We start from the raw sequence: 25,573 nt of genomic DNA, 5'->3' as shown, positions 1-25,573 counted from the left end.
GGAGCTCTGTCAGAGTGACCATCGGGTTTCTTGGTCACCTCCCAGACTAAGGCCCTTCTCCCCCGATTGCTCAGTTTGGCCGGGCAGTCATCTCTACAAAGAGTCCTGGTGGTTCCAAACTTCTTCCATTAAAGAATGATGGAGGCCACTGTGTTCTTGGGGACCTTTAAAGCTTTTTTGGTACCCTTCCCCAGATCTGTGCCTAAGGACAGTCCTGTCTCGGAGCTCAACGGACAATTCCTTCGGCCTCATGGCTTGGTTGACATGCACTGTCAACTGTGGGAACTTATATAGACAGGTGTGTCTTTCCAAATCATGTCCAATCAATTGAATTTACCACAGGTGGACTTCAATTTGTAGAAGCATCTCAAGGATGATCAATGGAAACAGAATGCACCTGAGCTCAATTTCGAGTCTCATAGCAAAGGGTCTGAATACTTATGTAAAGGTATTTCTGTTTTACTAAATACATTTTCACAAAGTTCTAAACCGGTTTCTGCCTTGTCCTTATGGAGTATTGTTTGCAGATTGATGATATGTTTTTATTTATTTAATCTATTGTAGAATAAGGCTGTAACGAAACACAATGTGGAAAAAGGCCAGGGGTCTGAATACTTTCCGAATGCACTGTACAAGTTGACTGGAGAGTAGGCTGCTCCTAGATGACATTGAGCCTATTCTCTGGTCTCTCTCTCCTGGTGTTGGCCATGGTGTTCCTCTGGTTCTTCTCCTCTTCCACATAGCCTTGCTTCATGATACTGGTGATGTACAGGAACAACGTCTGTGGGACAACATGAAGGTCAACACATAAGACATGGAATAGACATCTACTGCTCTATTATAGGGTAAATACAGCAGTGGTTCCCAACCAGGGGTACTAGGACCCTGGGGGTACTTGTCCTATCCACAGGGGGTACATGAAAAGACTCATGAGACCATAGGCTTACTGATAAAATGCACATGAGGGGTTACTTCAGGTGTACTCTGGGCAGAGCAAAAATCAGTTGGTGGCACAGTAACCGAAAAAGGTTGGGAACCACTGGTATACAGTATACATGGCAGTCCTTTTGAGATGTCCAAATGAATTTTTGTCAAAAACTGAACTATGTTGTCCCATTAACACAGCACAACATTGAATATGCTTAGGGCTTTCAGTTTTCCCCCTGAATGTTCCTGGTGCTCTTGTTAATGGAGACAAAAAATCATTTTACTTAGTGAATAACAACACAGAAAAATAAAACATCATACTGGCAACATGTTTTCAGCACAACTCTGCTGGATTACAAATGTGCCCTTATAGCTAAATGCCAAGCTGATAAAGGCCTGCAACTATGAGGGCAAGGGCCTTAAACATCCTGGAGATAAAAGCCTGGGCTCAGCCTATTCAAGATATTACAGTATATACTGAACACACCATCCAACAATTTCAAACAATTTCAAAAATCAGCCAATTGAAATAAATTCATTTGGCTCTCATCTATGGATTTCACATGACTGGGAATACAGATGTGCATCTGCTGGTCACAGATACAGTATCTTTAAAAAAGGTAGGGGAAAGGTAGGGGAGTGGATCAGAAAACCAGTCAGTATCTGGTGTGACCACCATTTGCTACATGCAACGTGACACATCTCCTTCGCATTGAGTTGATCAGGCTGTTGATTGTGGAGTGTTGTCCCACTCCTCTTCAATGGAAATGTAAAGTTGCTAGACACACTGTCGTCTACGTCGATCCAGAGCATCCCAAACATGCTCAATGGGTGACATGTCTGGTGAGTATGCAGGCCATGGAAGAACTGGGACGTTTTCACCTCCCAGAAATTGTGTACAGATCCTTGCAACATGAGGCCGTGCAATATCATGCTGAAACATGAGGTGATGGCGTTGGATGAATGGCACGAAAATGGGCCTCAGGATCTCATTGCGGTATCTGAAATTGCCATTGATAAAATGCAATTGTGCTCGTTGTCCGTAGCATATGCCTGCCCATACCATAATCCCACCACCACCCTGGGGCACAGCAAACCGCTTACCCACATTATGCCATACATGCTGTCTGCCATCTGCCCGGTACAGTTGAAACCGGGATTCATCCGTGAAAAGCACATTTCTCCAGCGTGCCAGTGGTCATCGAAGGTGAGAATTTCCCCATTGAAGTCGGTTACGACACCGAACTGTAGTCAGGTCAAGACCGTGGTGAGGATGATGAGCTGACAGATGAGCTTCCCTGAGACAGTTTCTGACAGTTTGTGCAGAAATTCTTCAATTGTGCAAACCCACAGTTTCATCAGCTGTCCGAGTGACTGGTCTCAGACGATCCTGGATGTGGAGGTCCTTGGCTGGCATGGTTACACTTGATCAGCAGTTTTGAGGCCGGTTGGACGTACTGTCAAATTCTCTAAAATGACATGGCTTATGGTAGAGAAATTAAGATTATAATTCTCTGGGAACAGCTCTGGTGGACATTCCTGCAGTCAGAATGCCAATTGCACGCCCCCTCAACTTGAGCCATCTGTGGCATTGTGTTTTATGACAAAACTGCACATTTTAAAATATCCTTTTATTGTTCCCAGCACAAGGTGCACCTGTGTAATGACCATGCTGCTTAATCAGCTTCTTGATATGTCACACCTGTCAGGTGGATGGATTATCTTTGCAAAGGAGAAATGCTAGATTTTTGTTCAGTGCAATTTTTAGATTTTTGTTCAGTGCAATTGTGTTACTAAATGGTGTCTTTCTGTCTCTATTTCATTGGTTGAGACAAGAGCAAGTACAGTACAAGACTCAGTCTCAAGTGCTAATTGAAATTCCAGAAGCATCATGTGGATGCAGGGTCTATGTCTGAAGATGCCTAATCCTGTATAATTTCATCCATCATTCCCTAGCCTAAAGCTATTCAGGCCCAGGTGTTTTGTGATAGGACTTTTCCTGATCCAAGGCTGTGTCTAGACTTGACAGTTCATACAGCTTTAGTATTCTGATCATAGAGTTCTGATCATAGAATTCTGATCATAGAGTTCTGATCATGGTATTCTGATCATGGTATTCTGATCATAGAGTTCTGATCATAGAATTCTGATCATAGAGTTCTGATCATGGTATTCTGATCATGGTATTCTGATCATGGTATTCTGATCATAGAGTTCTGATCATGGTATTCCGAACGCATCATGCATCTACACTGACATTTAGATGTGTCTACCGGGTCCACAGTGTGATTCTTTATCCCGCTCTATATTCAAATGTCAGTATGCATTTTTCAAATGGTGGAATAGGCCAAATATGATAGTAACACAACAACAACTGATGCCAGTAGCTAACTAGCCAGCTAACCTCCGTAACTAGCCAGCTAACCTCCGTAACTAGCCAGCTAACCTCTGTAACTAGCCAGCAAGCTTTCAACGAACGCTAAAGAGATTGCAAACGGGTTAGCCTTACTCTAGCCAGTCAAAAATAATAATAATATGAGGCCAGCAAACATGTTCCTCACACGCTAGGAACATATTTCCTTCAATGTTATAATGAAAATGTGCTGTTCAGTCCCAAAAAAACAAGTTTTTAGGAGACTTGTGTGAGGAGTTCTGATGCCGCTGCCCACTGCAAGCAATGCAGATGTAGAAGCACGGTGGCTAGTAAAAACTCCATAGAAAGGCAGGAACCTAGGAAGAAACCTAGAGACGAACCAGGCTCTGAGGGGTGGCCAGTCATCTTCTGGCTGGTGGAGATAAGAGTACATGGCCATTAAAGCCAGATCGATCTTCAAGATGTTCAAAATGTTCATAGATCACCAGCAGGGTCAAATAATACATTCACACACAATGCATCCCTGACCACCTCCTGAAGTGGTCAGCTTGATCTGAACACAAACAGACCACAAAGCGACTTTTGTGCATCTAGACCCGTCTTTTCAATGCGATCTTTGTAATCTGATAGCAGAAGTCACATGTAAGCGTGTAGACACGACCACAGTGGTGTACATTTATGCAATTAGTGTGTTACATCTGGTAAATAGCTTACAAAGGTGACATTGTATGCCTATGAGATGAAGTGGTGAAACATTTTTCTCATAGTGAGAAATGGATATGGCTAAAGTAGATAACTGTGGGCCTACAACCATATTCACATCAGATACGGAGAAACCTGTTTCCTGAGATAAATCATTGAGAGAAACCGGTCAATTATAATGAATTATTTCTATGAACAGTGTGACGTGAAATGAAGCTGTTAAATTATATGTCATGTTTAAATTTGTCTTCTCTACTACAGCCGTCTCTGATCTGCTAATAATCAACGCTCATTCCTTTACACTTCTGCTGTATGGCAAAGCTTCACTAAAAGAAATGCCACCGAGGCAGAATGCTAAATCTACAAGCGCACAATAGCATGTTCGGGTGATTGGAGGACGTGTAGGATTGTTCTGACATGCAGGCCTACACCCCCAACATAGTGAGGTAAGTGGAGAGAGGGGGATTCAGAAGATCATTTGTTTAGCTTGCGCTACAGACGGCTATATCGGTCCGCTAATACAGGAACAGTGCACTGCTTTTGTGAGAACATTCGTTTATTTTTTGTTGTAATTATTCAGGGGGGTTGGCAGCATCCCCCCCCCCCCCCCCGCTATGTTCAAATCTCCAAACTAGCTGGATTTGCAACATTGTTTCATGATGTTACACTAACAAAAGCGAGCGCACGGCGGTTTAGATTAAAGGGCAATTGATCAACCCCGGCACTGTCCACGGTGCTGTATCTCTGCTACTATTAGCTCACATGTTTTTTATTTTACCTTTTATTTAACTAGGCAAGTCAGTTAAGAACAAATTCTTATTTTCAATGACAGCCTAGGAACAGTGGGTTAACTGCCTTCTTCACGGGCAGAAAAACATATTTTTACCTTGTCAGCTCAGGGATTTGATCTTGCAACCTTTCGATTACTAGTCTAACGCTCTAAACTAGGCTACATTTATCCATTTTCAGTGATATTTTGTCATTTAACTAGGCAAGTCAGTTAAGAACTAATTCTTATTTACGATAACAGCCTAACCCGGATGACGCTGGGCCAATTGTGCGCCGCCCTATGGGACTTGCAATCACAGCAGGTTTTGATACAGCCTAGAATCGAACCAGGAAATGTAGTGACACCACTAGCACTGAGATGCAGTGCCTTAGACCACCGTATAACCATGCCTGATTTTTTCCACTGGCATTATATTAAATAGCACTTCCTGTTTGAACAGGAATACTGGGATGCCTGGTAATTTCTTGCAATTTTCTCGGGAAGGAAAATATCTTGATTTTCAGGAAAATATTAAACCCTCATTCACAATTCACGTGCCTACAATTTATGTAGTCAATCCACTAGAGGTCACTGTCATACTGTATGTCTTTCCTGTGCTATTTGAAAGTACAATATGCAGAAACTCCACCATTTCCTGGTAGCAAACATTCTTAGTCCCCTAATTTCAGTTTATGTGACAAAACAAAAATGGTGTAAAGAATCATTGAACCGTCTAAACCGTTCTTTTCAATAACCCCAAAATATTGTATTTTCTGCTGTTTGAAGCTGGTGTACAAAAATGAAAGTAAAAGATGCAAAAACAAAATGTAAGAATGGGAAGCATAGAAATAGAGCACATAGAACACAACACTTCTTAGACTTTCTTTCACTGAGAATGGCATATAACTCACATTCTATGTGAATTTGGTCAAGTTGGCCAAAAAGTTACACATTGCAGCATTAAATGATACTATTGCACTTTCAACAAGCACCACAGCTCTTCAGAGTATATACTTAACACTGTAGGACAGTGGGCGAATGGCACATGTATTCAGCAATCAACCAGTTTGAAATGTTTTCTGGGTGTATTGAACAGATTGCTTTGAGTCTTTTCCTACAGATGTGCTGAAAAGCAGGTTTCCACAGGAGGTTAGTGGCACCTTAAATGGGGAAGACGGGCTCGTGGTAATGGCTGGAGCGGCAGAATAGTAACAAACACATGGTTTGTATGTGTTTGATGCCATTCCATTTGCTCCATGCCAGCCATTATTACGAGCCCTGAGCAGCCTCTACTGGTGTATTTTTTATTTTTTATATTTTATTTTACCTTTATTTAACTAGGCAAGTCAGTTAAGAACAAATTCTTATTTTCAATGATGGCCTAGGAACAGTGTGTTAACTGCCTGTTCAGGGGCAGAACAACAAATACCTTGTACCTTGTCAGCTCCGGATTTGAACTTGCAACCTTCCGGTTACTAGTCCAACCACTAGGCTACCCTGCCGCGCCGATACTGGTGTATTCACTATAAACCAAACAGGTCGAAATGGGGAGGGCATATTTACCACTATATTCTACAACTACACATGTCAGTAACCATTGTTGCAACGTTACTGAATTACCCACAATCCAGTACAAATAGTTAGAAAATAATTGTGTAATATTTCAAAAGGGCAATCTGGCACTCAAACAACCACAAAGCCGACACCCTGCTACTTTGTTGGGTAAACTGCTGAGAGATAGAGCAGAAGAAATGCGTTATGTATCCAAGGACAGACGATCCATGCAATCAAAATTATAGTTTTAAACACTTAATTACATGTCATTTAATAGGATCTCTATGGTTTAAAAAACATTTTAAAGCTATAGTCTTCACAATTACATTGTTTACAAATTGAGTAAAGCAAGCTTATATTTTGGGTTCTGATGGGGTACGACAGTTGAACTAAGCCTATGAGGCATGAATATATTATATTTTTTCAAGAATCAATGGCTAAATAAACTCAATTTAATTTAAAAGTCCAAAACTGCATGTCCCAATCCCAGATGGACCTTTTAAGGCCTTATAAAGTAGTGTTTTAACCGTTAAATAGCTTCTCCACATAGATAAAGGAACAGACGGGCGGCTCATGGTCATCGTCACACCATGGTTGTCAGCTAGGATGGGAATGTTCCCATCAACTGTTTACCTTCCAAGCCTCCTCCACTTCTGAGGTCCAGTTGTCCTTCAGGATTGGCTGGACGGCTCGAATAAACTCTGCCCCCACGTACTGGAATAAACCCAAAGGACATAATTAGGGCCCTGGAAGGTCATAAATGTTTGATAAACAGAGAGCAATAGACTCAGAATTATCTGATGATCTAACATCCAGCAAAATAGCAAGCCAGATTTTCCATTACGTTATCGTGCAGTTATTATCTAGACAGAGAAGATTAAAGCTGGATGGATTGCAAGAAAATCTCCACACATCCCTAGTCCTGTGGTGATGATTGTTCTGTGAAAGTCCACGCTCTGTTGTTAAGCAACGGTGGTACTGGAACCATATTTTCTAGTCATGGAATATTTTGAGTGCTGATCTAGGATCACGTGGACAAGATCACATTAGCCAGAAAACCTACAGAGTAGGACAGACTGAACACCTACCATGTAGTACTTCGGAGGGGAGTTGTAACGATAGTGGCTTTTGCCCAGATCTAGGATCAGTTGGTCCAGTCGTTCCATCTGATTAAGTCTGGCCACGCTTTTCTCAATGAAGTGCATTATCCTTCAAGACATGGAACAAAACACCATTGTCAGAGGTAGACAGGATCAGACATAGAAAGGCAGACACTAACACAGTCGAACCGTGACATCGGGCAATGCAAAGTAGCAAGCTTCTGTGTTGTTAGCTAAAGGGACATTTATGGAAGGGAGAATGAGACATCTGTTTAGTTTTATGGCATTAGCAACTGATTGACTAGCGCAGACACTCGTGTTTTTGTGTTCCTGAAGGCACCAAGTGTACCTCATGATAATGCTGGTCAGGTTAGATGCACCATGCTCTCCAGCAGTTACAACTAAATAGGTAAATACACAGTACACATGTCTAGGTTGTAAGATAAAGACTTGACTGTAGCTTGTTACATGCCCCCCCTCCCCATACTAGCACCACGCTTCAATTAACCGAGCTATCAGAAATATTTCATCATCAGAAGATCTCAAGGAACTCTTCAGTATCCATGCCACCAAGTCATAGTCTGAGTACTTTAGAATAGACAGTCAAGGAAAGAAGATATTTTCTACCTCAGTCAAAGAAAGAGACCAGAGAGCCTTTAAAAACATGTCATACTAAGAAGCAACTGAAGTTGATGCTGTAAACACTGTCAACTTGGCTATCACGTGAATGCAGTAAGGTATTCTGTGCATGTCTGTGGAGTGCCATCTCATATTCTAACCAGCTTCTAACCACACAAACAAACACGCACACACAGACGCACTAACACACACATCATTTTTGTAGTTATATTGTAGTTATATTGTTTGTATAATTTTTTTGTTCGTACATCATTGTATTATAAATGTGTGTGACTGTCCTTGTCTATCAGTGATTGTTGCTTGTCATGTTTTGTGTTGTTCGTGGACCCCAGAATGAATAGCTGCTGCCTCTGCAAAAGCTAATGGGGATCCCAATACACAATAAACAAACAAACAGCTGTGCTTCCTAGACCCACCTTTATTAATTTACTCTACAAAAAAAAGCAATCTCTTGGTGCAACTCACCCCATCTCTGAATCTAGTTGGCTGTGTTGTCAATGTAACCAGGACAATAAGAAATAAGGGGCCCACCGTCCTCACAGCTTCTACACTGGCGTCTCTGGATGTGCTCAGAGCTTATCTGGGATCTGACAAGTGGGTGATGATGAGAGGGTGAGAGGAGGAGGTAGAATGGCAGGAGGGAGATAGGAGGAGGTTGAGGGAGGAGGCGAAGGGTGTCACTGACCGTAGGCCGTGAGTTTGTAGCTCCTTGTTGTTCCGCAGCCTCTCCAGGTCTTCCACGTCTCGGAACAGGAAGAAAACGTCTTTGCATTCTGGATGGGTCTCAAACAACCTGTTACCATGACAACGGACACCACTTGTGAGCACACTCGAGGTCGCGATTTAATAGATTCACAAACATTGCTCTGTAGGCCAATAAAAACACAGTGGAGAAAATACAGATTTGGTTCTTTATGGGTTTCAAACGCTTTGGAAGCGATGTCCAATCTATGTTTTAATGTTGGTTTAATCTCTTTTATCATGGGGCTAATCTATGTTTTATGGGGTTAATCTGTTTTATCATGGGGCTAATCTATGTTTTATCATGGGGCTAATCTATGTTTTATCATGGGGTTAATCTGTTTTATCATGGGGCTAATCTATGTTTTATCATGGGGCTAATCTATGTTTTATCATGGGGTTAATCTGTTTTATCATGGGGCTAATCTATGTTTTATCATGGGGCTAATCTATGTTTTATCATGGGGTTAATCTGTTTTATCATGGGGCTAATCTATGTTTTATCATGGGGCTAATCTATGTTTTATCATGGGGTTAATCTGTTTTATCATGGGGATAATCTATGTTTTATCATGGGGCTAATCTATGTTTTATCATGGGGCTAATCTATGTTTTATGGGGTTAATCTGTTTTATCATGGGGTTAATCTGTTTTATCAAGGGGCTAATCTATGTTTTATCATGGGGCTAATCTATGTTTTATGGGGTTAATCTGTTTTATCATGGGGCTAATCTATGTTTTATCATGGGGTTAATCTGTTTTATCATGGGGCTAATCTATGTTTTATCATGGGGTTAATCTATGTTTTATCATGGGGCTAATCTATGTTTTATCATGGGGTTAATCTGTTTTATCATGGGGCTAATCTATGTTTTATGGGGCTAATCTATGTTTTATGGGGTTAATCTGTTTTATCATGGGGTTAATCTGTTTTATCATGGGGCTAATCTATGTTTTATGGGGTTAATCTGTTTTATCATGGGGCTAATCTATGTTTTATCATGGGCCTAATCTATGTTTTATCATGGGCCTAATCTATGTTTTATCATGGGCCTAATCTATGTTTTATCATGGGCCTAATCTATGTTTTATCATGGGCCTAATCTATGTTTTATCATGGGCCTAATCTATGTTTTATCATGGGCCTAATCTATGTTTTATCATGGGCCTAATCTATGTTTTATCATGGGCCTAATCTATGTTTTATCATGGGCCTAATCTATGTTTTATCATGGGCCTAACCTATGTTTTATCATGGACCTAATCTATGTTGTATGGGGTTAATGTGTTTTATCAAGTGGTTAATAGTGAATAATAAAAATATACTGTGTGTGTATATATATATATAGTTCTGTAACAATGACTATTGTAGCTGGAAAGGGGTGATTCTTTTAATGGAATATTTACATAGGCGTACAGAGGCCCATTATCAGCAACCATCACTCCTGTGTTCCAATGGCACGTTGTGTTAGCTAATCCAAGTTTATCATTTTAAAAGGCTAATTAATCAATAGTAAACCCTTTTGCAATTATGTTCGCACAGCTGAAAACTGTTGTTCTGATTAGAAGCAATAAAACTGACCTTCTTTAGACCAGTTGAGCATCAGCATTTGTGGGTTCGATTACAGGCTCAAAATCTCCAGAAACAAAAAACTTTCTTCTAAAACTCATTAGCCTATTCTTGTTCTGAGAAATTAAGGCTATTCTATGCGAGAAGTTGCCAAGAAACTGGAGATCTCGTACAACACTGTGTACTACTCCCTTCACAGAACAGCGCAAACTGGCCCTAACCAGAATAGAAAGAGGAGTGGGAGGCCCCGGTGCACAACTGAGCAAGAAGACAAGTACATTAGAGCGTCTAGTTTTCAACTGGCAGCTTCATTAAATAGTACCCACAAAACACCAGTCTCAGTGTCAACAGTAGAGGTGACTCCGGGATGCTAGCCTTCTAGGCAGAGTTCCTCTGTCCAGTGTCTGTGTTCTTTTGCCCATCATAATCATTTATTTTTATTAGCCAGTCTGAGATATAGCTTTTTCTTTGCAACTCTGCCTTAAAGGCTAGTGCCAAATGCTTACTTAGAAGCCCTTAACCAACAATTCTTTAAGGAGTTTTAAGAAAAATGTGTTAAGTAAAAAATGTCAAATAAAAGTGACAAATAATTAAACAGCAGCAGTAAAGTAACAATAGTGAGGCTTTATACAGGGGGTACCGGTACAGAATTAATGTGGAGGCTATATACAGGGGGTACCGGTACAGAGTCAATGTGGAGACTATATACAGGGGTTACCGGTACAGAGTTAATGTGGAGGCTATATACAGGGGGTACCGGTACAGAGTCAATGTGGAGGCTTTATACAGGGGCTACCGGTACAGAGTCAATGTGGAGGCTATATACAGGGGGTACCGGTACAGAGTCAATGTGGAGACTATATACAGGGGGTACCGGTACAGAGTAAATGTGGAGGCTTTATACAGGGGCTACCGGTACAGAGTCAATGTGGAGGCTATATACAGGGGTACCGGTACAGAGTCAATGTGGAGGCTATATACAGGGGGTACCGGTACAGAGTCAATGTGGAGACTATATACAGGGGTTACCGGAGTCAATGTGGAGGCTTTATACAGGGGCTACCAGTACAGAGTCAATGTGGAGGCTATATACAGGGGGTACCGGTACAGAGTCAATGTGGAGGCTTTATACATGCGGTACCAGTACAGAGTCAATGTGCAGGGGCACCGGTTAGTCGAGGCAATATGTACATTGACGTAAAGTTTAAGTGACTATGCATAGATAATAAACAGAGTAGCAGCAGCGTAATAGAGGGGTATGGGTAGCCCTTTGATTAGCTGTTCAGGAGTCTTATGGCTTTGGGGTAAAAGCTGTTTAGAAGCCTCTTGGATCTAGACTTGGTGCTCCTGTACTGCTTGGCTGGAGTCTTTAACCATTTTTTGGGCCTTCCTCTGACACCACCTGGTATAGAGGTCCTGAATAGCAGGAGACTTTGCCCTAGTGATGTACTGGGCCTTTTGCACTGCCCTCTGTAGTGCCTTGAGGTCGGAGGCCGAGCAGTCGCCATTCCATGCAGTGATGCAACCAGTCATGCTCTCAATGGTGCAGCTGCAGAACCTTTTGAGGATCTGAGGACCCAGGCCGAATCTTTTCAATCTCCTGACGGGGAATAGGCTGTCGTGCCCTCTTCACGACTGTCTTAGTGTGTTGGGACAATGATAGTTTGTTGGTGATGTGGACACCTAGGAACATGAAGCTCTCAGCCTGTTCCACTACTGCCCTGTCGATGAGAATGGGTGTGTGCTCGGCCCTCTTTTTTCTGCAGTCCACAATCATCTCCTTTGTCTTGATCACGTTGAGGGAGAGGTTGTTGTCCTCCTCCCTATGGGCTATCGCATCGTTGTCGGTGATCAGGCCTACCACTGTTGTGTTGTCGACAAACTTGATGATATTGTTGGAGTCGTGCCTGGCCATACAGTCATCAGTGAACAAGGAGCACAGGAGTGGACTGAGCACGCACCCCTGAGAGGCCCTGTGTTGAGGATCAGTGTGGCGGATGTGTTGTTACCTACCCTTACCACCTGGGGGCGGCCCATCAGGAAGTCCAGGATCCAGTTGCAGAGGGAGGTGTTTAGTCCCAGAGTCCTTCGCTTAGTGATGAGCTTTGAGGGCACTATGGTGTTGAACGCTGAGCTATAGTCAATGACTAGCATTCTCACATAGGTGTTCCTTTTGTCCAGGTGGGAAAGGTAGAGTTTAGTGCAATGGAGATTGCATCTGTTGATATGTTGGGGCGGTATGCAAATTGGAGTGGGTCTAGGGTTTCTGGGATAATGGTGTTGATGTGAGCCATGACCGGCCTTTCAAAGCACTTCATGGCTACAGACGTGAGTGCTACGGGTCGGTACTCATTTAGGCAGGTTACCTTAGTGTTCTTGGGCACAGGGACGAGTCATACAAGAGTGTCAAAGTAACCCTCCGCCCCCCATAACATTGATTAATCACATCAATTTAAATTGGGTTATGGGGATGGGTACACTTGTCGATGGTTTTGGGAGGAAACGTCCACCACAAACCTCATTATTAAACTACACTTTTTAGTGTAGTTCAAATTCAAATGTAGCCTGGTCCAAGACTGGCCCTCAGTCTAGTTCAAATGTAGCCTGGTCCAAGACTGGCCCTCAGTCTAGTTCAAATGTAGCCTGGTCCAAGACTGGCCCCCAGTCTAGTTCAAATGTAGCCTGGTCCAAGACTGGCCCTCAGTCTAGTTCAAATGTAGCCTGGTCCAAGACTGGCCCTCAGTCTAGTTCAAATGTATTTCATGTGGCAATTCATGGTCTTTATATTCTATTAAACAAGTTTTTTTAATAACAAAGAAATGCACCAAATAGTGTGATCCTACACAATGTTGTTTGAAACACCAAATGGGCCAAAATGACACCCTCTTTAAAAAACAAAAGCCCTCGCAGTTTACTATTATTGGAGCTTCTGAATGACATTGCTCAGCATGAACTTGACCCTACACAATCTTTCCATTCTCCTTATACTAGAATAGGCCTGATTGTACTGAAGAAAAGGCCCTTGGGTAAATCTTCTCTCCTTATAGAGAAGCCCTGCTGTGCTGTGCTGTGAGGGCTGAAGCTGTAAAGGCCATGGTGGGCTTACCACCACCTTTCCTCTGCTAATGAACTCAAGCACGTCCTTCACACCAAGCACGTCCTTCACACCAAGCACGTCCTTCACACCAAGCACGCCCTTCACACCAAGCACGCCCTTCACACCAAGCACGCCCTTCACACCAAGCACGTCCTTCACACCAAGCACGTCCTTCACACCAAGCACGCCCTTCACACCAAGCACGCCCTTCACACCAAGCACGCCCTTCACACCAAGCACGCCCTTCACACCAAGCACGCCCTTCACACCAAGCACGCCCTTCACACCAAGCACGTCCTTCACACCAAGCACGTCCTTCACACCAAGCACGTCCTTCACACCAAGCACGTCCTTCACACCAAGCACGTCCTTCACACCAAGCACGTCCTTCACACCAAGCACGTCCTTCACACCAAGCACGTCCTTCACACCAAGCACGTCCTTCACACCAAGCACGTCCTTCAGACCAAGCACGTCCTTCAGACCAAGCACGTCCTTCAGACCAAGCACGTCCTTCACACCAAGCACGTCCTTCAGACCAGGCACGTCCTTCACACCAAGCACGTCCTTCACACCAAGCACGTCCTTCACACCAAGCACGAGTCACATTTGTTTGGTTACAAGATTCTATGGATGCGTAACAAATGGCACTCTATTTCCTACGTAGTGCACTACTTTTGACAAATGGTGCTCTGGTCCCTATAGGTAATAGGTCGCCATTTGGAACGCAACCTAGGTGACTCATCCAGAGGTTCGTCTCATGATGATGGCAGAAGATCAGGTTAAGGTAAATACAGATTGTTTCAAGTTCCCATTTTCCACCTTTTTCCACTGACCTATTTATTCAAGTGTATTGATCTTCTGTTTATGTTTTCTTCCCAGCCAGCAGTTTGTCAGGCAGCTTAACCATTGATTACATTAAGGTTGGCATTTGTCTTTGGTGATATAATGACAATAGATGTAGCGAGGAACTTGGCTTGTCATGAGTGAGTGATGCAGCTTAGTGCCTTGCTCTAACTGATCCCCTCATACACTCTGTATCTACGTCGTGGTATTTATTTCTGAGGACCTCTTTCTATGTTTGCGAACCCTTTGCAAGTACTCAATATTTCCTACCACTGCCTCTCTGTTAACTCTGACCTCGGCAGATATCCAGGCTAACACCTCTCTTTTGCCCGCTTTTAGCTTAACACAATACAGCTCAACTTTGCAATTGTTCACTTTTCAGCTTGAGAGAAAGTGTCATATCCAGGTTTCACTTTGTCATTGATTGAAATGGAAGAGTTTCACATATAGCCCATGTTACTTTTGGTTACCCATCTTTGATTGGCTTCATATATGACTTTTTGGGAGGTGGGGAGAAGGAGCTGGTGTGAAAGTTGATAAGAGTTAGGCATATCGCAGGTAAAGTTAGTTACGCAAAGTGGAAAGGCTGCAGGAAATAGGGTACCAAATTTCACTGTTTTCCGATAAAACATATGGAGAGACGCATAAGATAGATGGTTAGTTGCAATTCAAAGTGGTAGATATGATGTAAATAGTCCTGCGGCCAACCTTACATCGCCTGTGTGTGTGTAGCATGCATTGCAGTGACGATGCATAGGAACGAGATCATCTGAAATTTACATTTACATTTAAGTCATTTAGCAGACGCTCTTATCCAGAGCGACTTACAAATTGGTGCATTCACCTTATGACATCCAGTGGAACAGCCACTTTACAATAGTGCATCTAAATATTTTAAGGGGGGGGTGAGAAGGATTACTTTATCCTATCCTAAGTATTCCTTAAAGAGGTGGGGTTTCAGGTGTCTCCGGAAGGTGGTGATTGACTCCGCTGTCCTGGCATCGTGAGGGAGTTTGTTCCACCATTGGGGAGCCAGAGCAGCGAACAGTTTTGACTGGGCTGAGCGGGAACTGTACTTCCTCAGTGGTAGGGAGACGAGCAGGCCAGAGGTGGATGAACGCAGTGCCCTTATTTGGGTGTAGGGCCTGATCAGAGCCTGGAGGTACTGAGGTGCCGTTCCCCTCACAGCTCCGTAGGCAAGCACCATGGTCTTGTAGCGGATGCGAGCTTCAACTGGAAGCCAGTGGAGAGAGCGGAGGAGCGGGGTGACGTGAGAGAACTTGGGAAGGTTGAACACTAGACGGGCTGCGGCGTTCTGGATGAGTTGTAGGGGTTTAATGGCACAGGCAGGGAGCCCAGCCAACAGCGAGTTGCAGTAATCCAGACGGGAGATGACAAGTGCCTGGATTAGGACCTGCGCCGCTTCCTGTGTGAGGCAGGGTCGTACTCTGCGGATTTTGTAGAGCATGAACCTACAGGAACGTGCCACCGTCTTGATGTTAGTTGAGAACGACAGGGTGTTGTCCAGGATCACACCAAGGTTCTTAGCGCTCTGGGAGGAGGACACAATGGAGTTGTCAACCGTGATGGCGAGATCATGGAACGGGCAGTCCTTCCCCGGGAGGAAGAGCAGCTCCGTCTTGCCGAAGTTCAGCATGAGGTGGTGATCCGTCATCCACACTGATATGTCTGCCAGACATGCAGAGATGCGATTCGCCACCTGGTCATCAGAAGGGGGAAAGGAGAAGATTAATTGTGTGTCGTCTGCATAGCAATGATAGGAGAGACCATGTGAGGTTATGACAGAGCCAAGTGACTTGGTGTATAGCGAGAATAGGAGAGGGCCTAGAACAGAGCCCTGGGGGACACCAGTGGTGAGAGCGCGTGGTGAGGAGACAGATTCTCGCCACGCCACCTGGTAGGAGCGACCTGTCAGGTAGGACGCAATCCAAGCGTGGGCCGCGCCAGAGATGCCCAACTCGGAGAGGGTGGAGAGGAGGATCTGATGGTTCACAGTATCGAAGGCAGCCGATAGGTCTAGAAGGATGAGAGCAGAGGAGAGAGAGTTAGCTTTAGCGGTGCGGAGCGCCTCCGTGATACAGAGAAGAGCAGTCTCAGTTGAATGACTAGTCTTGAAACCTGACTGATTTGGATCAAGCAGGTCATTCTGAGAGAGATAGCGGGAGAGCTGACCAAGGACGGCACGTTCAAGAGTTTTGGAGAGAAAAGAAAGAAGGGATACTGGTCTGTAGTTGTTAACATCGGAGGGATCGAGTGTAGGTTTTTTCAGAAGGGGTGCAACTCTCGCTCTCTTGAAGACGGAAGGGACGTAGCCAGCGGTCAGGGATAAGTTGATGAGCGAGGTGAGGTAAGGGAGAAGATCTCCGGAAATGGTCTGGAGAAGAGAGGATAGGGTCGAGCGGGCAGGTTGTTGGGCGGCCAGCCGTCACAAGACGCGAGATTTCATCTGGAGAGAGAGGGGAGAAAGAGGTCAGAGCACAGGGTAGGGCAGTGTGAGCAGAACCAGCAGTGTCGTTTGACTTAGCAAACGAGGATCGGATGTCGTCGACCTTCTTTTCAAAATGGTTGACGAAGTCATCTGCAGAGAGGGAGGAGGGGGGAGGGGAGGAGGATTCAGGAGGGAGGAGAAGGTGGCAAAGAGCTTCCTAGGGTTAGAGGCAGATGCTTGAAATTTAGAGTGGTAGAAAGTGGTTTTAGCAGCAGAGACAGAGGAGGAAAATGTAGAGAGGAGGGAGCGAAAGGATGCCAGAACAGATGAAATGATGGGGACAGAACAGCGATGGATGTGAAGATACAGCTGTTACTACTGTATTTCCATGGACTGGATCTGGCGCAGTGCCAAAACAAAGACGCGTGTTTGAGAAGAGAAAGTGTCAAAGCAAGCTTTGCCTGATCCTTGAAGTTCGAGGTGTTCTTGTAGACATATAGACCTAAGTTATCTACAAGTTGGCGCATGTGCCTTATCTATTTATGACAGAGGGGTTGAGGAGACAATAGACATTGTGTCACCATACATTGCAGAATAGGACAGGTTAAAGAACAGGTTAAATAATGTTTTTTAAGCCTTGATGATTGAGACATGGATTGCACAGGAGGCTGGTGGCACCTTAATTGGGGAGGATGGGCTCGTGGTAATGGCTGGAGTGGAATCAGTGGAATGGCATCAAATACATTAAATACGTGGTTTCCATGTGTTTGATGCCATTCCATTTGCTCTGTTCCGGTAATGATTAATAGCTGTTCTCCTGTCAGCAACATCCTATGAGATTGTGTACTGTATATGTGCCATTCAGAGGGTGAATGGGCAATACAAGAGATTGAGGTGCCTTTGAATGGCGCACCGGTTTGAGTCTGTCAAGAACTGCAACGCTTCTGGGTTTTTCACACTCAACAGTTTCCTGTGTATGCCAAGAATGGTCCTCCACCCAAAGGACACCTAAATAGAGTCCACGCCCTGATTAATTGAAGCTGTTCTGAGGGCAAAAGGGGGTGCAACTCAATGTTAGGAAGGTGTTCCTAATGTTTTGTACACTCAGTGTAAACCCAGTAATGCTCATAGAGGTTTATGGTATACGATCATTCAAAGTAAAGTAGAGCTATTTACTCATTGGATAACTGGCCATTTTTCCCAGGGTTGCATCTCTAATTAGTTTATGGAACACAGATTTTTCTTCTTCTTCAGGACACCAGAGTTTATGTGGGCAGAAAAATCCCATGTGCTTGTAAAACCAAACTAACTGCTCCTCATCACTATGTTGCTCCATTTCTGTAAGAATTGTAGTAACGCATTCGAATTCTCTGCAGCACAAACATTCATCTGTCGGCATTGGAGTGCATCTGCCACAGCTGCACCACCATTCTGTGTTGATCCTGGGGATGGGTTGGGGCTGTGGTCCAGCTGCTGCTGCGGCTTTGAAAGCCTAGAGCGGCCTCAATTTGCCTCAATTCTTGGTCTGAATACTCAGGCTCAAATAAATACGGTTTGACGATAACTTCGGAGCCCCTCCAGTAGTTTTCTTCATCTTCATCACTCGCGAGTATTTGGTCGTCAGACATGTTTGTAGGTTGTTATTTACTTTGTATAACTAATGGGTAACGCTGTCTTCACATCTCCGCTGAAAAAGAGTTACATCTGTGAATAAGGGAAGAATGTGCCATTTCTACGTAGCAGGGATTCCCCCGAGAGGACCCATGCTCAGTTATTACCCATCTCTACGACTGCGGCATTCGGCTACTTAAAATAATGATAGTTGCCAACAAGAACGTTCCGGATTTCAGAGATACAGCAATTTAAACTTGAGCTATTTTTCAGCTGAAAACCAGATGTGGGAACTCCGCTCAGGAGTTTGTCTTATGACTGCTACGTTCGCTTATAAATTCACTGGCAACAAAGAAGAGCGAGGTCTGCATCCAACGACGTCACAAGTCACGTGACACGTTTTTGCATCTGTTGTCGTACAGCACTACAGGGAGAGAGGAAGAGAGGGAAAACTCCACTGAACTAGTTTCAATTTACAGCACTACAGGGAGAGAGGAAGAGGACAAACTCCACTGAACTAGTTTCAATTTACAGCACTACAGGGAGAGAGGAAGAGAGGGAAAACTCCACTGAACTAGTTTCAATTTACAGCACTACAGGGAGAGAGGAAGAGGACAAACTCCACTGAACTAGTTTCAATTTACAGCACTACAGGGAGAGAGGAAGAGGACAAACTCCACTGAACTAGTTTCAATTTACAGCACTACAGGGAGAGAGGAAGAGAGGGAAAACTCCACTGAACTAGTTTCAATTTATTGAATCACTTGAGTTTTTCTAGATGAATAGTGTTTTATTTTCATTCACACCTGTTTTGTTGTCCCTGTGAAGATTTGACTTAAAACCACACTGGGAGTCTCACTTTGAGTTGCTAAATTTCATTCCTATTATATCTAAGACTAGAACGGTAAGTCATTTTGAATCTTCAATACATCACCTGTACTGTCTGACATCAATGGATATCAGTACTTTTCAAAGTTTGAGAAATGGGATTTCTCAAAAAAGCCAAAGCCATTTTTTTCCACTTCGCCCTCTCACTCATAATATTGTCCAATGTACCACATCTCAAGACAGTAGCCGAAATGACCATCTTTATTGCCACATGTTGTCAGCCAGCAACCCACCAACCAACCAATCTTTCAAGCTGCAATCGCTCGCCTCATAAAACGTCCAATTCTCAACCTTCTGCAGTACCCCTCTACCCCTCTACAGAATCCAGTATACACAAACACCACAACCCCCAATGTGTGGATGGATGGCTGTGTGATGTATAGCATGACACTTACCTATGGGTACATCACACTGGTGCCAAAGCGGGCAGTGGTGGCAGGCCCCATGCCACAGCTGACAGCTCGGTCCACAGACAGAGCCCATTAAAGGCCTAACTGATATGGCGGGGGCCACTGATAAATAGCCTATTAAAGCCTTATCAGCACAGCCTTCGTGTTTGGGGTTTAAATGGGCCTCAGAAGAAGTTTATTGGTTGCGTTCCCTGTCCATTTTTTGCATTGATTGACTCATTAGGAACAGTACAGACTATGTCCTGAATGGCACCCTCGTCCAGACATAGTGCACTACTTTTGTCCAGAGCACTTTATAAAGAATAGGGTGCCATTTGGGATACAGACAGACCTATGGTAAATGCTGAAAGGTAGAGAAAAGAGAGTGAAGATTTGCATATCAATGTTGTTATTTTGAAGAGGGGGAGTGGGTTAGTTCTATTTTTAGTGGTATTTCAGTAGGGAGGGAGGTAGATTTCGGTTTGAGGTTTGAAATTGGTTGTAATTATGAAGACGGAGATCATGGTTTAAATGATAGGTTGGTTGCCACTGACAACGTGACAGTGTAATACAGTCGAGATTTGTATTGTGATGTTGGACTTTGCCATCAAATATTTTGAAACGGACAATATGAATGAGAATATTCTGTTTGTGAACATGAAGGTATATAGATTTTAAATGTACTTGTTTAATTTCGATTAAAGGAAGGGAGATTTATCTTTATAAATATCAAACCAGTAAACCAAAAAAATGCACTTGATTTGCAAAACTTTTATAAACCATAATGTATCTCAGATAAGGAGTGCTGATCCAGGATCAGGTCACTGCTGTCCATGTGATCTTATTCATTATGATCAAAAGTTGTAATGGATCCTAGATCATCAGTCTACCCTGAGTAGCTTTATAAATATGGGCCCAGGAAAACTCAGAAGGTAGCCACCAATTATTTGATTAGAATCTATTTTGATGCTTGGCTCCTGCAATAAACTATATATTTTTGCATTTATTCCATCATAACTGAAGATAATATTTGCATACCCTGAGCTATTGTAAACAGGCATCTACTGTAGGTATATTAACATAGGGGTAACATAGGTGTTGGTAGAGAGGTAAAGGACACATTTAAAAAAAATGTTTTAAGCATTTCACTGTAATGCCTGTTGTATTCAGTGCATGTCACAAATAACATCTGATTTTGTTTTAAATTAAGTTAACACCTACATTTATATGGAATTATACCCCACCTTCTGTAAGACATAAGCATGTTCTTATTTGAGCATGATAAATGAATGTTTTCCATGCATCGTGGCATTCAAGCCATAATTCAATGGGATGCCACCAGTTAGACAGTGATTTTTTTTGACAACAAGACACTAGCACCATCTGAATATCACCTTTGACCCCAGGCCAAAAGTCAATAACCATGGTCAATTCTGACAGGGGCGGGGCAGTGGGGCATAGTAAAAATGAAATTGTATGTTGCCTTTAAGTTCTATTTTCAAATGTCCTCAGTGACAGCTAAAATATATATTTTTTTATCTACACTACATGACCCAAAGTATGTGAACACCTGCTTGTTGACCATCTCATTCCAAAATCATGGGCATTAATATGGAGTTGGTCCCCACTTTGCTGCTAGAACAGCCTCCACTCCTCTGGAAAGGCTTTCCACTAGATGTTGGAACGTTGCTGTGGGGACTTGCTTCCATTCAGCCACAAGAGTATTAGTGAGGTCGGGCACTGATGTTGGGTGATTAGGCCTGGCTTGCAGTCACCGTTTCAATTCATCCCAAAGGTATTCAATGGGGTTGAGCAGCCTAGTCAAGTTCTTCCACACTGATCTCGACAAACAATTTCTTTATGAACCTCACTTTGTGCACAGGAGCGTTGTCATGCTGAAACAGGAAAGGACCTTCCCCAAACTGTTGACACAAAGTTGGAAGCACAGAATCATCTAGAATGTCATTATAAGCTGTAACGATTAGATTTTTCTTCACTGCAACTAAGGAGCCTGAACCATGAAAAACAAGCCCAGACCACAATTCCTCTTCTACCAGTTGGCACTATGCATTGGGGCTGGTAGCGTTTTCCTGGCATCCACCAAACCCAGATTCATCCATCAGACTGCCAGATGGTGCTGCATGATTCATCACTCCAGAGAACACATTTCCACTGCTACAGAGTCCACTTGTGGCAAGCTTTACACCACTCCAGCCGACGCTTGGCTTTGTGCATGGTGATCTTAGGCTTGTGTGCAGCTGCTCGGCCATGGAAACCAATTTCCTGAAGCTCGCGACGAACAGTTCTTGTGCTGATGTTGTTTCCAGAGGCAATTTGGAACTCGGTAGTAAGTGTTGCAACCGAGGACAGATGATTTGTACACGCTTCAGAACTCGGCGGTCCCGTTCTGTGAGCTTGTGTGGCCTACCACTTCGCGGCTGAGCTGTTGTTGCTCCTAGATGTTTCACCTCACAATAACAGCACTTACAGTTGACCGGGACAGCTCTAGCAGTGCAGAAATTTTACAAACTGACTTGTTGGAAAGATGGCATCCTATGACAGTGCCTCGTTGAAAGTAACTGAGCTCTTCAGTTTGTGCCATTCTACTGCCAATGTTTGTCTATGGAGCTTGCATGGCTGTGTGCTCGATTTTAGACCCCTGTCAGCAACGGGTGTGGCTGAAATAGCCAAATCCACTAATTTGAGGGGGTGTCCACTTACTTTTTGCAATGTAGAGTAATTATATATTTTTATTAAAACAACAACAATACAATACAATTTAACAAAAGACTAAATTAAGGCAGTTATAATTTTAAAAAACATAATACATTCATTACAGAATTCACAACACACTACACTGTGTGCCCTAAGGCCCATACTACCACATATCTACAACACAAAATCCATGTTTACGTGTGTGTATAGTGTGTATGTTATCATGTGGGTATAGTGCGTATTATCATGTGTGTGTGTGTATGTTTACATAACAACCACTCCTGGACCTGACTCCAAAACCAAGCCACTGATGAACAGTACTGATTCTGTTTCCTCGTGGTAGTCTGCACCGGTCTGACTGTTCAATGCCCCATACACTGAGCATTCTTTTTGTAGCAAGAATTTAATATTCTAGTTTAAATTGAAAAGAAATGAAAGGATCAATTGTTGTCTTACATATCAGTTTATAACCCCGATGCCAATCATGCCTTGTTATTGGGACATAACAAATCTGTTCCCAACTATCTCTTTATGCGGCATACACTCTAAGAAAAATACATTCTATCTAGAACCTAAAAGGGTTCTTCAGCTGTCACCATAGGAGAACAATTTGAATAACCCTTTATGGTTCCGGGTAAAAACACTTTTGGTTTCAGGTAGAACTATTTTGGGTTCTATATAGAACCCTTTCCACAGAGGGTTCTACATAAAACTGAAAATGGTTCTACCTGGAACCAAAAAGGGTTCTACTATGGGGACGGCCAAAGAACCTTTTGGAACCCTTTTTGATTCTACCTGGAACCAAAAAGGGTTCTACTACGGGGACTATTTGTTCTATTTGGAAGCCTTTTTTCTAAGACTGTAGGCCTAGTTGTCAAACCTTTTAACATTAGTGAACATGATACATTTTATGATTTAGGCAATATTGGTCATTGTAAGCCATTTAAAATGTGTTATTGGTGGCAGACAAACTAGTTCATTTCTTTCTCTTGTAAGTAAATGCCTCTTCCATTCTTGTGGCAGAGGTGAGACGAGTTGGTTGTAATTTTGTATTGGCATACTTCTCCATACACCTTGATTAATTGCTTGTGTAACATTTTACGGTAGTTGTTTACAATGTCATTCATAAAGATGCTACCTTCGTTACACATTCTCTGCAACAAAATTGGTTTATCCTCTATCAGTACATTGGAGTTATTAGCCATATATTTGCTCTAATATATATCCTGCCTCTTCCGGAGGATAACGTTTGAATTGTAGGCAACTCTGTATGGCTTAATTTAAGAAGGATACCTTAAACAGAGTTCTACTGTCAATAGTTTTGTGTTCGTTTAAAGGTTGTGTGGACACGTAAGACTATTTCTCTGTCCATTTATTTCATTTTATTTAAATATAGGTCATAGGCATGGAAAATGGCTATTTGGCTTTTTGAAAATGATACGTAGGCTGGTATAAATACCCTGGCGTTACAAGGTCTACCAACTGAGGCATGGAAAATGTGACCAAAACACAAACGTTTGTGGAGGGCGTTGTATTTCCATTATATAAGATCATATACAATCACTTGATTTCATTTTGACAAGACTATACGTTCTATACAATCACCAGTGAAGTGACACATTTGCTGTGTCCACTCATGTTCATGACAAAACAGTTCAATTACCTGCTAGAAGAGGGTTAGATTTCATGACTTGAATTAATCGAATCAATTCTTTGACATTCGATTTGGTGCAATTTCTTAAAACCTATGGAAACCAATTTAGCCCGTAGGCTAGAGTTCAAATGTACTCACCCAACAAACATAATAATGCCAACTTTCGCGATGTTCTCTTGGATGACTTTCCACGTCTCTTTGATTATCTCCCTGTGCTCGTCAGTTAGATGCACAATGGGAACATCGTCAATCACGTCCCCGACTTGTTTTGGTACCAAGCCTGATATTGCGCACCCCATCTCCAGGGGAAAAAAACTAAACAATGACAAACGCGTGAAATTACATTCAAATAAGTAGGAACATTTTCAAATGATCACATTAAGTCGTGAAACCTCACATCATACAGAAAGTACATGTTTTGCGCGTGGAGGGTCCTTTGATCATGGATTGAGTCCACTATCTGCGCGTCAGGCAGAACGCACTGACGACCGTCAAACAGAGTTCTGGAGATGTACTGTATGTAGGCTTTAGACTATTGGCGCCGATGGGAGGGAGGGCATATCATTAGCTCTCTTGCTGCGCCATCCAACTCATAGCCTACTAAAGACCCTCCATTTACGATAGGCCTACTTGAACTTGAAATATAATGACCCAAATAACTCCTAAAAGCAGGTATGTAAATGAGAGCTGAGTGTGGGGGGAGTATAGCTTAGTGTTTTTATTGTTTGTTCCTAATATATAATATAATAATATATGCCATTTTAGCTTTTATGCGACTTTTTTATTTGTTTGTTCCGGGGATCACAGCTCTTTTGATTTAATTTTTTTTACATTTGTGTAGTGAGGTGCAAAATCACTCAAAACGGTACAATGGTAGACACACACACACGCACACACACAGTCTTGTATAACACACACAACTTCAGCATTATTAATTGAGCCACACATCCTTAATATTCCCTTGAGGCGAGTGCAACATCATATTTGGCATGTCACTATCATGGGACTTGGGACACGTCAATGGAAAAAACAATAAGGACTTAACCCACACGCAGCCGAGTCAGAGCAAGCAGAGGCAAATCAGTAATGAACTGACATATTTTCTAACGCTAACATAACATGGTAGCACTTCATTTCCCCCAAAAATGCTGCTTTCACAGGTTTGGGATCAATTACATTTCAATTCAATGAATTGAAATTCCAATTCAAGAACTGAAAAATCCCCCAAATAAATGCCATTTCAATTATTGCATTGGAATTTCAATTAATCTCTTTCACTGGTGTTATGTGTGACTTAACTAAAGTTCAGGAGGAAAGACCACACCTGAAACGTATACATCTCCTCCCCTCTCATCAATCAAACCATTTACACCTGCCATCACCAATCACTGGCTGCATATATAGCCCACTCAGCATGTCCACTTCCTGTTAGTGTAATCTTTGTGTTTCCCAATGAAAGGTCCTAGGCTTGAGTAACCATGTTTTTTTTAACGAGAGCAAAAAAAAAGTGACTTCTATGTGTCACCCTTCTTGTTTTATTTCATTCAT

The 25,573-nt window shown here is 42.8% G+C and overlaps 1 protein-coding gene across 1 annotated transcript; it reads right to left on the bottom strand.

Annotated features, from left to right (window-relative positions):
- Positions 1-366: 366 nt before the first annotated feature.
- Positions 367-24,509, bottom strand: LOC123991556 (neuroglobin-like). Its single transcript, XM_046293182.1, has 5 exons — positions 24,164-24,509; positions 8,751-8,858; positions 7,415-7,535; positions 6,960-7,040; positions 367-781 (listed from the first exon to the last, which is right to left on the bottom strand). Exons 1-5 carry the CDS (start codon positions 24,322-24,324, stop codon positions 659-661), a joined length of 594 nt encoding a protein of 197 aa, XP_046149138.1. The 5' UTR covers positions 24,325-24,509; the 3' UTR covers positions 367-658.
- Between the last annotated feature and the right edge of the window lie 1,064 nt (positions 24,510-25,573).

The sequence above is a fragment of the Oncorhynchus gorbuscha genome, linkage group LG12 (genome assembly GCF_021184085.1).
Source record: "Oncorhynchus gorbuscha isolate QuinsamMale2020 ecotype Even-year linkage group LG12, OgorEven_v1.0, whole genome shotgun sequence".
NCBI lineage: Eukaryota > Metazoa > Chordata > Actinopteri > Salmoniformes > Salmonidae > Oncorhynchus > Oncorhynchus gorbuscha.
This window is presented reverse-complemented; position numbering and strand designations above follow the sequence as displayed.